This window comes from Labeo rohita, chromosome 10, assembly GCF_022985175.1.
Source record: "Labeo rohita strain BAU-BD-2019 chromosome 10, IGBB_LRoh.1.0, whole genome shotgun sequence".
In the NCBI taxonomy this organism is placed as follows: domain Eukaryota; kingdom Metazoa; phylum Chordata; class Actinopteri; order Cypriniformes; family Cyprinidae; genus Labeo; species Labeo rohita.
This window is the reverse complement of record NC_066878.1, coordinates 1,484,431-1,501,028: the sequence shown is the minus strand read 5'-3', so window position 1 is coordinate 1,501,028 and position 16,598 is coordinate 1,484,431. Positions and strand designations below refer to the sequence as shown.

Genomic DNA, 16,598 nt, shown 5'->3' with positions numbered 1-16,598 from the left:
TGCTTGAATAGATACTCCTGCCCCTTTACACTCAAATCTATAGAGAAAAGGGGCCCAAACTCAAGAGAATAATCTAACTATATATTTGCTGATGGCTGGTAAATTAATGAGATGGTTCCAGTTTGGAGAAGGTAGAGTATAAACCATGTGTGTTCTCTGTTTCTCTCTAATGATTTTACTGAAAATATATTATGAAGATATTATTATTAAAAGATGTTATTATGTTCAATAAGGTTACATCAAAGAACATCCAAACATTTTTGTCCATATATGCACTGTAACAGTAAACAATATAAATAATTGTGTGAATATTCTGTATTTTTGAATGTATGTCTATAACAGTTCCTCATCACAGGTGAGGCAAAAAGCCAGACAACAGGTATCATGAGCTCCTTGCTGTCAAACTCCTCTGCAAATGTTACCTTTGTCCGTCCTGCAGCATTTTTCCTCAATGGCTTTTCTAATGTTCCACATGTAAAGTACTACTATGTGTTCTTGTCTTTAGTGTATGTTGTGACTGTTTTAGGGAATTCATTTATCATGTGTATCATTTATTCAGCCCGCAGGCTTCACACAGCTAAATACATTGCTGTTTTCCATCTGGCAGTTTCTGATCTGTGTGGAAGCTCAGCTTTGATTCCAAAAGTCATGGACGCATTTTTATTTGACCATCAGGTTGTTTCTTATGAAGCGTGTTTGGCAAATATGTTCTTTGTATATCATTTCATGAACACGCAATCTTTGACACTACTTGTCTTGGCTTATGACAGACTGGTTGCTATTTGTTTTCCTCTACGGTATCATGTCATTGTAACCAAACCAGCTATGTTTCTGATCATAGGGATGATGTGGATTTTTTCTGTGACATATTTATCTGTAATTATAGGTTTGGTGAATAGACTCTCCTTTTGTGGATCTAATGTGCTTAATAGTTATTTTTGTGATCATCGCCCTGTCTATAGACTAGCATGTAATGATAATTCTGTAAATATTTTGATGGGAAGAATTAGCTTTGGTCTCCTGATTTGCACTCCACTCATAATGATCATCATCACATATTTCTGCATTGCTCTGGCTCTGCTTAAGATTGCTCATGGTGCTGATCGGATCAAAGCCATAAAAACCTGCTCCTCACATCTCATATTGGTGGCAATCAGTTATCTCCCAATTATAAGCAATAATATTGCATCTATAACAACACATTCTGATTCGAACGCCGGAATAATTAACACTTCCCTGACACAGACAATACCACCTATGCTGAATCCCATCATATACACTCTAAAGACAGAGGAGGTCATGCAATCCGCAAAAGTACTGTACAAACGACGCAAAGTGAACACTATAATAGAAAGAAAAATAAAAGGCAGAAGGAGAAATAAAGAATAGTAATTGCAGATCTATTATCTTGTTTGTCAGCTGTGATCAAGTTTGATTTTGTTTGTAGTTGTAAAATATATTGTGTTTAAATGTTTAAAAACCTCTGGGCTAAAAACTAGTAAAACTTCTTTGTGATTCCTTTCTTTTTTGGGGGACAAAGTTGTAAAGATTCTAAATAATAATTTTTGAATGCAGTATACTCAACTTTGCATTTAATCGTTTTAGAATAACAGTATGTTAAAGGAAAAAAGACTTTAGCATTACACTTGCTTTAAATCTAACAAATGTAAATGTTTCTGAATCATTTTTAGTTGTATTTGTCAGCACTGCAGTGGTCTTTGACAGTTGACACTTTTTGTTCCTATATGGATTGTGTATGTGTAATATGTTTATTGTTTCATGCAGTTACTAATTCTTACCATTTTGTGCTATATGACACAGTAGGTATTTGTATGGGTAATATGACACCATCGTATCATGATTCTAGGACATATAATGCAGGCATGTGCTTCTGTAAACTAAACTTATTAAATTTAATCCTTAAAGTTGACTTTGATTATTTAACAAAATTAATTCAATGTACAAATATGACAAACAGCTACATAAAGCCAGCACACAGTACAATGCCATACAACAGCTTCTGTATATAAACCATCCTATTAAATAACACATACCAGACATTATTTAAATGGTAATTAAACAATAACACTAAGTTTTTCTCTAAAAACTGTCACTGTTACATGCAGTGTGGATTTCTGTTATGTTTTTAGCTTTGGTCAGTTTTTTGTCACTATTTTGTCAATAGTGTGCTTTGTGCTTGGTTTAACAGAGGTTTTAAGCTGACAAGAGTTAAAATAAAATTAGAATTGTTAAAGAATTTGGTGCTAATTCATGTGAATCTGTATCTCATTCATATGTTTTCAACAACAAAAGCCATTCCCTTTCGAATGAGGTAGCTCTTTATTTTACAGTCCTGTTCCTCAAGTACATACTATGCATTTATTATAGTAATTACAATAACAAGGTACTATCTCTGAACCTACCCTTAAACCTAACTCTACCCCATGTACATGTTTCTTAACACATCTCTGTCTAGTTAAGGACTAGGGGTCGACCGATTATCGGCGCCAATATTAGGCATTTTATGATTATCGGTATCGATCATTTTCAAAGCCGATTCAATAAAATAATTTAATTTTGAAACACGCTATTTGGCTCGGATGCTGATGAAACCTGTCGGAACTCACCACTCTGTGGCCGAAAGCAATCTCCGCCCACCACCAATCTGATTTGTTGAGAGTCACGAGTCCGATCAATCAACAAGGAACACTCTCAGACCTTGCTAACCGGAAGCTTCAGCGAACACTCATGCATTAGTTGTCTCTCAAGTCATTAGTAGAATTTACTGTATAATGTGGAATGTCATGAATGAGTTAATCATAAGCAGGTCAGCAGTAGTACTCTTAGCCTAAATGGAGTCACAATATGGACTAGTGCCTGTAAATATTAAGCCGTAAAAATACCATTTAAATATGAATCCTGCATGTTCTGCGTGTCTCTGTGAATGTGATTGGAACAGACGCACGGTTTTGTTTATACACATACGGAAGCGCGCAATGATGCTCGCTGTGATTTCAGCTGCGTCTCTTGTCTCACTAAATGAGGGCATAAATACGTGAACAACATCTCCAGATCTGCTCTGAGGGTCACTTCATGAGCATTTGACCATTTCATATGAGTAAATCTATTGTCATATCATATAATAGGCTACAGAAACTCTAAAGGTCGTCATGGCAACCCGTCAAAATATAAGTTCTGTTTAGCTTGAATAAATTGTCAGAGATATATTACTGTGGTGCAGTAGAATATACGTAATACTACTACTACAACAATTATTACAATTTTGCTTAAAAGAATAATCATCAATTTTAATGGTAAACCCCTTTGTTTGTCAAAAATAAAGAGTTTAACTCTCATTTGATTAAAAGATAAATGAAATTGTGTTATGCCTTTATTTGCACTGTACTCTAAATTAAAACTAACTGAAATTTCTAGTGTCACAAAATGATGACAAAATGTATGTGTGCCTATAATAGGCTATTATTGTTATAGTTTAATAAAAATAGTGTTTTTTTAAGTTAATCCACTGATGTGCATTAGATGAATTGAAAAGTCAACTCTACTATTTTAGGTTATGTTTTAGTCATCAGAAAAAAATTTATGAGGAATTACGAGCGGTAACTGTCATGAATCTGGTCGGTGACCTACGGTCCGCTCACCACCAGATGTTGCCCTCTAATTCCATTGACATTTACATTAGACAGACTGTTGCACCACACCCCGGACTACGTTCCCCATCATCCATTGCGCTGATCACATGCGTCCAATTAGACACTCTATATAAGCCTTGGACTTCCTCTTGCCATTCAACAAGTATTGTATGTTGCATAAAGCACTTACCTAGTGTTAGCAATCTTTACAGAGCCATTCCCTAGTTTCCTGTGTTTTATCTAGTTCCCTGAGTTTTGTATTCTCGCCTGGTTATCTCGTTTTGTCTGTTTCGCTGCCTGCCCTTTGGATCTCTCACATGTTCTGTCGGAATCGTCTAGGTTACATCTGTAACCCTCGTTCTCTGAAGGAAGGAATCGGAGACGTTACGTCAAGTGACGTATTTGGGATCGTACTTGGGAGCCCAAATACGTTGGGCTCCCAAGCTAAAGAGCTAAAAAGAAAAGGCCAATGAAAACTGGTGAGTGGAATTTGCACGGCAAGCCACTCCCCCCGTACATACGGGTATATAAGATGGCGGCGTGCATCCACTCATTCAGGTTTTTGCTGAGGAGAGGGGACTACCAGGGGTGCCAGATTTTTGAAGCAACCGTTGGGGGCGGAGCACATTAAGAAACTTTGGGTAATATGGGACAATAATAAAAGATTTTTAGGGGAACACGGGTTTAGAGAATTTTCCCGTGGAACAATACTGAGACAGGATGCCACAACCAGAGGGGTGAAGGAGGTCCTCTACCGGAGCACAGTTGCGGACTGCTCCGTCCTAGTCCGGGCTGCGGGGCACGGAGGACCCAGTGTTCAGAAAAAAAGGAACAACTGGGAAAAAGGCGCACAGATCTGTAAGGAATGGCACAGCAAGCCGACACAGAGGGAGAAAACAGGCTCTACGCGAAGATTGTAAAACCTTGTGAAGATATTAGGTGTCGCCCAGCCTTCAGCTCTACAAATGGCTGCCAGAGAGGCGCCGTGTGCCAACGCATAGGAGGAGGCAACACTCCGAGTGGAGTGGGCTCTAACTCCTAGGGGGCACGGCTCACCTTGGGACTCGTACACCAAGGTGATGGCATCTACCACCCAATGGGCCAACCTCTGTTTGGAGACAGCATTCCCTTTCTGCTGTCCCTCAAAGCAGACAAAGAGCTGTTTGGAGCGTCTAAAGCCCTGGGTGCGGTCCACGTAGATTCGCAAAGCGCGAACGGCACACAGCAACGCTAAGGCCGAGGGCAGAGCTTGCAGGTTCACCCCCTGATCCCAAAAGGTGGGAACCTTGGGCACATAGCCCGGTCTAGGTCTCAGGGTCACGTGAGAGTCAGCCGGACCGAATTCCAGGCACGCTTCGTTAACTGAGAATGCTTGTAGGTCCCCTACCCTCTTGATAGAGGCGAGTGTGGTCAGGAGCACTGTCTTTAATGACAGAAACTTTAGCTCGACTGAACCGAGTGGCTTGAACGGGGCTTTCTGTAGGCCTAAGACCCCTGGTCCTTCGCCAGGAGGATCGCAATCTCCGCACGTAAGACAGAGGCATCTGTGTCCGAATGGACAGATGTGAAACGGATGCCCCTGAACCTGGGCGGACGCCTCGTAAACTGAATTGTTGTCCAGATCAACCAGCGAGACGGGCTGGGGAGCACTAACCAGGCCCCCAGTCGACGTGCAAGCGGGATCAAGGGGACGGTAGTAGACGTACCTGCGGTGGGGCAGCCTGGAAGGGCAAGGGGCTGACCCCAGAGAGCGGAGCGCCCTGGAGGAAAGCTGGGATGCTGTGAGCAGCACTTACCTTCTGCCCTGGATCCCACGTTGGTGATTTGAGGCTCCGAGCCGAGGGCTGAGGAAGCTGGGCGTCGCTCAGAAACCGAGCTCGAGGCACAGAACCTGGGATAGAGGAAATTGCTCTTTTTTTGAATAGGTGGGTACCACTGACCCAGAGGTCAGTGGCGGCAGCGAAAAGGCCAACCTGTGTTGAGAAAGCAAACTTTGTCGACGTCAGACATCTGCGCCAGGTTGAGCCAGAGATGGCGCTCCTGGACCACCATGGTGGACATCACCTGACCCAGGGCCCGCGCCGTGACCTTCGTCGCTCAGAGAGCGAAATCGGTCGCAGAGCGAAATCAGTCGCTGACCACAGCTCCTGCATTACACCTGAGTCAGAACTACTCTCGTGCAGCTGTTTGCGTGCTTTGGCCTGGTAGACATGCAGGATGGCCATTGCATGCAAGGCCGAGGCAGCCTGACCCGCAGCACCATAAGCCTTCGCGGCCAGAACCGATGAAAGCTTAAAGGCTTTGGATGGGAGGCACGGACGATTCCTCCAGGTTGCAGTGTTTTGCGGGCACAGATGCACTGCAACCGCACGCTCCACCTGGGGAACGTCAGCGTACACCCTGGCTGCCCCACCATCGAGGGTAGTGAGGAGGGAGGAACTCTGACATGAGCGAGCCGTAAAGGGGGCACCCCACGACTTGGTGATCTCCTTGTGAACCTCTGGGAAGAAAGGCACTGGGGCGGGGCGAGGTGGAACGTCACCCTTCGCACCCAGGAACCAATCATCCAGCTGCGAGCGCTCGGGAGAAGGTGCTTTAGGCACCTCCAGCTCGATGCTTTTGGCTGCCCGGAGGAGCATAGCCGCCAGTTCAGCGTCAACTTCCGACTGGGCAGCCCTCGCAGCGGAGGGTTGTCCAGCAGAGTCATCAGCGTCAGCTGGCGGCATATCCTCCTCTGATGCCGCGATGGACATCCTATCTTCTTCCGGAGTGCCGAAAGAGACACTAGGCTCGCCGCGAATGTCATGTTTCGGCAGCTCGACGGGGATACGCTTGGAGGGGCGTGACTTCCGTGGGGGCTTGCCCGGTGGAACATCACGCACTGTAACCCTCAAGTCTCCCTGGTTTCTGACCAGCGCAGCCGAAGTGCTCTCAGAGCGCATCGAACTGGGCTTGGCAGAAATCACAGGGCGGCCTCTCATGTAAGAGAGGCGAGACCTAAGCGTGGCGATGGACTCAGCGTGCCTCAGTGTGATCGCGGCCCAGACACGTGAGGCAGAGATCGTGCCCGTCAAAGGAAGCTAGATGGGCACCGCATCCAGCTGCACAGGGTCAGAAAGACATCACGGAAATGAGAAGCTCTCAACGACAGTGTAGAAAATTGCTCTTTTAGGTTGGATTGCCCACCGCAAAGCAGGTGCTTCGCTGTGTGCAACGGGACACAACCGAGCAGGAAGACTCTTGAAGTTTCTCTCTCTTCTTTGTTCTCGTCGCTCATAGAAGGCGAAGGCTCTGAAGCAGAAATCTGAATGAGTGGATGGACGCCGCCATCTTATATACCCATATGTAGGGGGGGAGTGGCTTGCTGTGCAAATTCCACTCGCCAATTTTCATTGGCCTTTTCTCTTTAGCTCAGAGGTGATTGGGCTCCCAAGTACGATCCCAAATACGTCACTCGACGTAATGTCGGAGTGAACGACTGAGGGGGAAGCCCTTTTGCCTAGCCCTCTGGATTACATTCGCCGTTGATCGACCCTCGCCTGTCTTGGATTACTCTTGTGTCTTGTCTCGTTATACCTGTTTGCTATTGTTCGACCCTGCCAGTATATGACCATGTCTCTGTCTCGATCAAATAAAGCTCTGCATATGGATCTGCCCACTTCACGCTTCTGTCACTCCGTTAGAGTAACGGTATTACACATACATTTCTAACATGTAAATTATTGAAGCCAAATACTTACATTTCCCCAAGCTGTTTAGCTGTAGTACAGTATCATGGGCTTAACCATGAAGCATACAGTCAGCAGGGATGCAGTGGCCCCACTTTTAACTCTCTCTTTATATAAACCTTATTGTAGATGTATGCACAGAGGTAGACAAGAGAAAGAAGTGCAGTGTGGGAGTTCTACACTTAATTAACACCAGGGAAGGCAGTTTTCGTCAGAGACGAAATTGTTATACTTAATTTTGACATTAATTTTTACACTAGACGTATATATGTCAAAGGTTCAAAATATCGGTTATCGTCCTACTTGATCTGTAATAATCGGTATCGGCATCGGCCCTGAAAAACACATATCGGTCGACCCCTACTACATACTATACTAGTCAGACCTGCTTGTTTTCCCCTGTAGTTTTTGGAGGATAACAGTTGTATTGTACTACATAGTTAGTTACTCCTGCATCTTTAAATCTGTAGGGAGAAGGGGTCATCTATGAACGAAAGTCCCATGTGCAAGAGAATAATCTACTATATATTTGTCTGATGGCTGGTAAAAAAAATTAGATTTTTGCAGCTTTGGATAAGGTAGAGTATAAGCCAGTGTTTCCTCTGCTCTGTTTCTCTGTAGTGATTTTACTGACTCTTATTCAATATGATTATATCAGAGAACATTCAAGCATTTTCATTAATGCACTGTGATTGGAGGTGAAATTGAACATTCTTTATTTTTCAACAGATTTCAGTAATGGTTCTTTTTAAATCATAGGTGAGACAAAAAGCCAGACAACAGGTATCATGAGCTCCATGCAGTCAAACTCCTCTGGAAATTTGACCTTTGTTCGTCCTGCAACATTTTTCATCAATGGCTTTTTTAATATCCCACATGCAAAATATTACTATGTGTTCTTGTCTGTAGTGTATGTTGTGACTGTTTTGGGGAATTCATTTATCATGTGTATCATTTATTTGGCCCGCAGGCTTCACACAGCCAAATACATTGCTGTTTTTCATTTGGCCCTTTCTGATCTGTGTGGAAGTTCAGCTTTGATTCCAAAAGTCATTGACACATTTTTATTCAAGCACCAGGACATTTCATACGAAGCATGCTTGACTTATATGTTTTTTGTATATCATTTCATGAACACGCAATCTTTGACACTACTTGTCTTGGCTTATGACAGACTGGTTGCTATTTGTTTTCCTCTACATTATCATGCCATTGTAACCAAACCAGCTATGTTTTTGATCATGGGGGTGATATGGGTTTTTTCTGTGACATTTTTTTCTTTACTTGTATGTTCTGTAAATAGACTTTCTTTTTGTGGATCTAATGTGCTTGATAGTTATTTTTGTGATTATGGTCCTATCTATAGAATAGCTTGTAATGATAATTATGTAAATATTTTGTTGGGTAAAATTTGCTATAGTCTTCTGATTTTTACACCGCTCATACTGATCTTCATTTCATATTTCTGCATTGCTGTGGTTTTGTTTAAGATTCCGCATGGTGTTGACCGAATCAAAGCCATAAAAACCTGCACCTCACATCTAATGTTGGTGATAATTTTTTATATCCCAATCTTAAGCAATAATATTGCATCGATAATAACACCTTTGCATCCAAACGCCCGGATTATTAACAATTCCCTGACACAGACAATACCACCTATGCTGAATCCCATCATATACACTCTGAAGACAGAGGAGGTCATGCAATCCATAAAAGAACTGTACAAACGACGCAAGTTGAACACAACCACAGAAAGAAGAGTGAAATGCAGCAGGAGAATTTAAAAATAATAATTAGAGCTTACTGGCTGTGATTGATGTTGTTTGTAGTTGTAACAAAAATTGTGTCGTAAACAGGCCCAATATGTTTAAAACAACAACAATTTCAGTAAAGATTCTAACTAGTCATTTTTTGCAGTATTCACCTTTCCATTTAATTATTTTAGGTTAACAGTACATCAAAAGTAATAAAACCCTCTTTAAATTACATTTGCTTTCAACATAACATATTTGAATAATAGTTAGCAGAACAATTATTAACTGTACCTATATGAATTGTGTATGTGTTCTTTATTGTGTGCAGTCACTAATTCTTACCATTCTGTGCTGTCACATGGGTGTTATGTTATATAATGTATGACAGACCACATAAGCATTTGTATCAGCATACCTTGTTCATTTAACAAAATTAATGCATTATACGAATATGATAAATGGCTATAAACCATCCTGTTAAATAACACAATGACAATTCTATTCACAACCTAATGTATTTTGAAAAGATATTTCAGAAATTAAAGAAAAATTTTCCATGATAGACTAACACTGTGTAATACACTTTTACTTTTTCAACCTACTACATCCAGCTTGAATCTATATGTAGTTTTTAGCTTTAGGTAGAGTGATTTGTCTTGACGAAAATGTCTCTTAAATATTATCAATGTTGTAGCAGGTTACGTCAGCTTGTAACATAGGATTTAAGTCAAGAAGGACATTAACTGTTCAAGATACAATTAAAAAATAAAAGTCACACAAATGTCCTTTTTCATTTTTAGTCAAAGCGGTTCTAAACATAGTATGTAGTATCAGCAACAATATTGAGTAATGTAGGGCTACAATTTCAAACCGTTCCATACATGGCCTGTGTCTGATTTTGAAGGCTACGATGGCTGCGTAATTCATAGAGGTTGTCTAATTTCAGAAAAGCAACCATTACATTCCAAATATGAAAATATAGTAATTAGACCTTATGAGGAATTACAGTCATTTTTATAATGATTGCTTTTATTAAATGAAATATCCTCAGTGACATACTGTATGAGGCTGACAAATCAGACCTCTAGAGGGCAGCCTTCAAAATGAGATACAGAAACGCAAAATAGGGTGGCCATACGTGCCATTTTTACAGGACAAGTCCTGGCCAGGATTTCTATATTTGACTTTGCTCACTGTTTTCATACTTTCTGAAGGTAATGATCAAAAAGTACAGTAGTTTGAAACAATAGTGTGCAGGCATTGTACATAATTGACAATTTGTGATGTGTGAGAAGGTGGGATGTACAGAGAATGGTCAAAGCGATGCAAATATGCATACATTTTGGTTCATTCATTCGACTTGAAGTGCGCAGTTCGATCGCTGTATGACATCAAAGTACTGTGAGAGCGATTCAAAAGCACAAGGAGCCGTCTGCTCTCTATAGCTCTCACGGATGTCAAACAACAATTGGTCTGTGCAGCACAAAGAGTCAAATCCTGGATATTTTAGGCAATATCCCTGGCCAGGACGTGTCCCATAAAAATGGCACGTATGGTCATCCAAACACAACACACAACCAAGTGTAATTTTGGTTTCATTTCTATTAATTGTGCAGCCCTAAATCAACATACAGTACACTTATATCACTGGCCCAGATTAGTTCCCAAAAAAGCCATTCCTACAGTAGAACTAATTTTGTTACCATTTTCTGCCATGCAAACATGCCAAAGAGCAGGCGTTAGTTCTAGGAACTATGAAGAAGTTCCTCTGGTGCGAAAGCCCCAATGTCAACAAACCAGGCCCTGTACAGAACAGCATAGTTTAGCAAAGGTAACCATTCAGCTGATGGTGGAAAAGCACCACAGAGTTGCCTTATGGATATGGCTTTATGTGCATGAGGGATAGCATTGTTAGCAGTTAGTGACAAAGGCCTTGCAGAAATCTGGATATTATTAATATTCAGAATGAAGTGCTTATGAATATTACTGACCATTAAAATACACTCAAGGGATCATGGCATGCTTCAAATCACTGGTTTTGTTTCATGAATTTATTTTATTATTGGTTTTATTTTATTTGACCTGATTTAGCACCCAAATTATTTAACCATTTCGAATATGGCTTTTTTTCTTTTTCTTCTTTTTTCTGGCTTTTTTTTTAATGGCCCACAAAAAATGCAGTTGATAATTTATTTTCCCTAATCTCAATTACATCCCCTGATGGTGAGCTTTGCAAGTGTTGATAAGTTTAATATATTGGCTTTTTGTATATATTTTTGTATATATTTTTCCTCTCCCATTTAGCTTCCTTAAGGAAGAAAGGGAAACAAAAATTGGATAATTAACTATTTTTGTTCTATTTTTTTCCAAGTATATACTTATGTTTATGTAGGTTACATACATAATTCGCCTATAATTTTGGGGGATAATAGTTGTATAGTACTATATAGTTAGCTACTCCATCTTTTTCTTCAAATCTGTAGGGAGAAGTGGTGATCTATGAACTAAACTCCCATATGCAAGAGAATGATCTATAAATTTGTCTGGTGGCTGGTAAAATAATGAGATGGTGGCACCTTTGGAGAAGGTAGTGTATAAACCATGTGTTTCCTCTGTTCTTTTTCTCTGTAGTGATTTTACAGACTGTTATTTAGTAGATATGTTCAATATGATTATATTAAAGAACATTCGAGCATTTTTAATAATGCAGTGTGATTGGAAATGAAATTGTTACTTGAACATTCTTTGTTTTGATCACATTTCAATAACAGTTTTTTTTTAAATCACATAGGTGAGACAACAGGCATCATGAGCTCCATGCAGTCAAACTCCTCTGCAAATGTGACTTTTGTTCGTCCTGCTACATTTTTCCTCAATGGCTTTTCTAATGTTCCACATGTGAAATACTACTATGTGTTCTTGTCTTTAGTGTATGTTGTGACTGTTTTAGGGAATTCATTTATCATGTGTATCATATATTTGGCCCGCAAGCTTCACACAGCCAAATACATTGGTGTTTTTCATCTGGCTTTTTCTGATTTGTGTGGAAGCTCAGCTCTGATTCCAAATATAATAGACACATTTTTGTTCGGGCACCATGACATTTCATATGAAGTGTGCTTTGTAAGTATGTTTTTTATATATCATTTCATGAATCTTCAGTCTTTGACATTACTTGTCTTGGCTTATGATAGACTGGTTGCTATTTGTTTTCCTCTAAGGTATCATGCCATTGTAACCAAACCAGCTATGTTTCTGATCATAGGGATGATGTGGATTGTGTCTGCGACATATTTTTCTGTACATGTGGGTTTGCTGACTAGACTCTCTATTTGTAGTTCTAATGTGGTTAATAGTTATTTTTGTGATTATGGTCCTGTCGCTAGACTCGCTTGTAATGATAATTCACTAAATTTACTGATGGGAAAAGTTTGCTTTGGTTTCCTGATTTGCTTGCCTCCAGTACTGATCATCGTCTCATATTTCTGCATTGCTCTGGCTCTGCTTAAAATTGCTCATGGTGTTGATCGGATCAAAGCTATAAAAACCTGCACCTCACATCTCATTTTGGTGGCAGTTTTGTATCTCCCAATTGTAAGCAATAATATTGCAGCTTCCACAACACCTTTGCATCCAAATGCCCGGATAATTAACAATTCTTTGACTCAGATAATACCACCTATGCTGAATCCCATCATATACACTCTGAAGACAGAGGAGGTCATGCAATCCATAAAAGAACTGTACAAACGCTGCAAGGTGAATACTACTGGAGAAAGAAATATAAAAGTCTGTGTAAAAAACAAAAAAATGATTAAATCTTGTATAAAAATAGACATGCTAGTATGAAAAACGCTTTATTTACACTGTCTTTTTTTCTTTGAATGTCAAAAGGTATTTGAAACACTCCTGTGTCCCATATGTATGTGTTCATTTTTTTTTTTAACTTATAATGACTTATTCCCACCATTCTGTCTTATGACACATTTACAGGTGTCTCTTTTGCAGGGTGAACCTTTCTTTCTTGAGAGTGATTCCAGACCATGTAACGTAGGCATGTGCTTCAATGAACTACTCCTTAAATGACATTAAAAACATAATTGTTCTGCTTTGAATCATGAATTATGTATCTTCTGTTCAATCTACACTTGTTTTGACAAAAACATAGAAAAAACAACTTGACAGAACATTGTTTTACAATATTAATATTGATTTTGTAACTTGTTTTAACATTATCAGTAGACAGAAAACAGTGGAGCCTTATTTTATTTTCTAATGTTCCTCTTCTCTGGTTTATAGATGCTGGCATTAAAATATCCCCTACAAACAATACCATGGCAACTATATTTTTGTATAAATATCATAAGTAGCATTGCTTAAAAATATTGCATAATCTCTCATGCAATATTTATGATTTTACAGTGGAACGCTAGAAATAACTGTAGTACCTGTTTTGGCAATGACCACAGATACTATGCTAATCAGATTTGTTTTAAAGGGATATAACAGTTATTGTAACATTGACTGTTAAAGAAAAAAAAGTGAAATATGCTGAAAATATACAATGTACTGAAAACAAGCCTGCTTGTTTATCTCAGATATTAATTTAAAAACAGATGGCTAGGATGGAAGATGAAGAATTAAACATATTTATGGCTTAATTTCTGATTACTGTACAACTGATTAGTATATGACTATGTAAATCCTCCTATATTTTTGAACTTTGCAGGTAGGTCAGTACTTTTAAAATTGGCACTTCGTGGTAGATATTTCTGACAATAATGTTTTAGTTGTACTTATAATCATTATTAATCTCTGTTATCATGGGTCAGTACATTACATCAGCTTACTTAAGCTTTAAGTTTTTTCCCCCCTTCATAGCTTGTAAAGATTACTCCTGCCCTTTTTTTCTGAAGTCTGTAGGGAAAAGGGTTGATCCACAAACTAATGTCCTAGGATCAAGAGAATGATCTAGTATAAATATGTCTGATAGCTGACAGAAAAATGATTGTGTGGCAGTATTGTAGAAGGTAAAGTATGAACCATGCATTTTCTATACTTCTATCTAATGATTTTACTATAGTGATTTATTGATTGTTTCATTTTAACTTGAATATGTTTAATAACAACTGAGCATTTGTATTCATTTATTTACTGTGACTGGAAATGAAAATGTTATTTGAATATTCTTTGTTATGTGTATTTCTATAACAGTTCTTCATCACAGGTGACACAAAAAGCCAGACAGCAGGACAGGCATCATGAGCTCCATGCAGTCAAACTCCTCTGCAAATGTGACCTTTGTTCGTCCTGCTACATTTTTCATCAGTGGCTTTTTTAATATTCCACTTGCAAAATATTACTATGTGTTCTTGGCTTTAGTGTATGTTGTGACTGTTTTAGGGAATTCATTTATCATGTGCGTCATTTATTTGGCCCGCAGGCTTCACACAGCCAAATACATTGCTGTTTTTCATCTGGCAGTTTCTGATCTGTGTGGAAGCTCAGCTTTGATTCCAAAAGTCATTGACACATTTTTATTTGAGCACCAGGACATTTTATATGAAGCATGTTTGGCAAATATGTTTTTTGTATCTCATTTCATGAATTTGCAGTCTTTGACTCTACTTGTCTTGGCTTATGACAGACTGGTTGCTATTTGTTTTCCTCTACGGTATCATGCCATTGTAACCAAACCAGCCATGTTTCTGATCATAGGGATGATGTGGATTTTGTCTGTGACTTTTTTTTCTGTACTTGTAGGTTCTGTGAATAGACTCTCTTTTTGTAGATCTAATGTGATTGATACTTATTACTGTGATTTTGCCCCTATATATAGACTAGCTTGTAATGATAATTCTGTCCATATTTTGATGGGAAAATTTTGTTTTGGACTCCTGATGTGTATGCCTCCGATACTGATCATCATGTCATATTTCTGCATTGCTCTGGCTCTGCTTAAAATTGCTTATGGTGCTGACCGAATCAAAGCCATGAAGACTTGCACCTCACATCTCATGTTGGTGGCAATTTTTTATCTCCCAATTTTAAGCAATAATATTGCATCTATAATAACACCTTTGCATCCAAATGCCCGGACAATTAACAATTCCCTGACGCAGACAATACCACCTATGCTGAATCCCATCATATACACTCTGAAGACAGAAGAGGTCATGCAGTCCATTAAAGAACTGTACAAACGCAGCAGGGTGCATGCTACTATGGCAAAAAATATGAAATGCAGTGGGAGAAATTAAAACTTATTTAAGAGGAGTCTGTGCTTTTCAATATGTTAGCTGATGTTTATTATCTGTTTGAATGAAACTTTGTGCTTTTGTGTTGTAAATACATTATTAGTTACAGTGCCACTTTAGAACATTTAACAAATACTTAATTAAACAGAATATTTTGACGTGGTGTGTTTATACAGCTTATACAAATGTAGGCTATCATGTCAATATCCAACTGGCATGTTAAACGTGTTTTAATACAAGCTATTTGTTCCTCAAAGTGGTACTGTTGTTTCAGTGATGAACCTTTTTGAAATGTGAATTTAACATCATGAATTAATGAAGAAGGTGAACTTGTTTGAGATGCCATTTTGCAATAAAAAATGTAGGCTACCCAGGTGTTTGTCTTAGAAGGCTGGGACCTGAGTTTAACTCATTGTTAGGGCTCTACCTACTCTACAAATGACCTCAACTAGAATAACATGTATTATTATATGAAGCAACACTGACATAAACTACACAAAATGTGATGCTGTGGTTCCAAGGAGCATGCAGGTTGCTCAGCCTGGTCAAATGTTACGGGTAATGTTAAATAAATAGCCATTGTAACATAAGATATAACACAGGAAGTGCCCTCTCAGTTACAAGAAGATATCAAAACCAGAAACTCAGTATCAGCAAAGCCATCTTAGCCCTGCAGAACTGGCAAAGAAGATGCGTTGCTTTAGATCTATACAGTTAAATGTTACACAGAGGGCAGTAAATGCATTTTCACATTGCTCCGTGATGTATTTTTCAGTGTGGCAAGAGAACCCCATGACTTGTCAGACATAATATTTTGAATATACAGAAATATGAAATCAATAAAAAATGAAACGATACTTGGATTCTGAAAGTAATATCGTCAGTAGGTGGCAGCAAGTAATTGTGTTAATGAACAAAACACCAGCCTCAGCAAGTGGTCAAATGCATGGATGGCCTCTGAGGGAGTTTTGCTGCCTATGTGAAGTGGGTTCTGGCAAGAAATAGATTTCTTTTCACCATTTGCCTAGAGGAGAGAGACCTTGCCAACCCACTCCAGGCCCAGGGCCCAGGCAGCCACCTCCCACACCTCTCAAGAACAAACCGCCTGAGCCCACTGCAGACGTTGAACCCAAGCCTGAGACAATGCCAGAGTGGATGCCAAACATTGCCCTGGAGCTCGGGCTCATGAAGAAGTCTGACCAACTG

At 39.4% G+C, this 16,598-nt stretch overlaps 4 protein-coding genes across 4 annotated transcripts; all 4 read left to right on the top strand.

Moving 5' to 3' along the window:
- Positions 1-384: 384 nt before the first annotated feature.
- On the top strand, positions 385-1,389 carry LOC127172399 (olfactory receptor 2A12-like). The gene has a single exon (XM_051121660.1). The coding sequence runs from the start codon at positions 385-387 to the stop codon at positions 1,387-1,389; it is 1,005 nt and encodes a 334-aa protein (XP_050977617.1).
- Positions 1,390-8,166: 6,777 nt separating this feature from the next.
- LOC127172395 (olfactory receptor 24-like) lies at positions 8,167-9,165 on the top strand. The gene has a single exon (XM_051121655.1). The coding sequence runs from the start codon at positions 8,167-8,169 to the stop codon at positions 9,163-9,165; it is 999 nt and encodes a 332-aa protein (XP_050977612.1).
- Positions 9,166-11,943: 2,778 nt separating this feature from the next.
- On the top strand, positions 11,944-13,641 carry LOC127172394 (olfactory receptor 1C1-like). Its single transcript, XM_051121654.1, has 2 exons — positions 11,944-12,924; positions 13,558-13,641. The coding sequence occupies exons 1-2, from the start codon at positions 11,944-11,946 to the stop codon at positions 13,639-13,641; spliced, it is 1,065 nt and encodes a 354-aa protein (XP_050977611.1).
- A 755-nt stretch (positions 13,642-14,396) lies between these two features.
- Positions 14,397-15,395, top strand: LOC127171870 (olfactory receptor 1-like). Its single transcript, XM_051120806.1, has one exon. The coding sequence runs from the start codon at positions 14,397-14,399 to the stop codon at positions 15,393-15,395; it is 999 nt and encodes a 332-aa protein (XP_050976763.1).
- Positions 15,396-16,598: the final 1,203 nt, after the last annotated feature.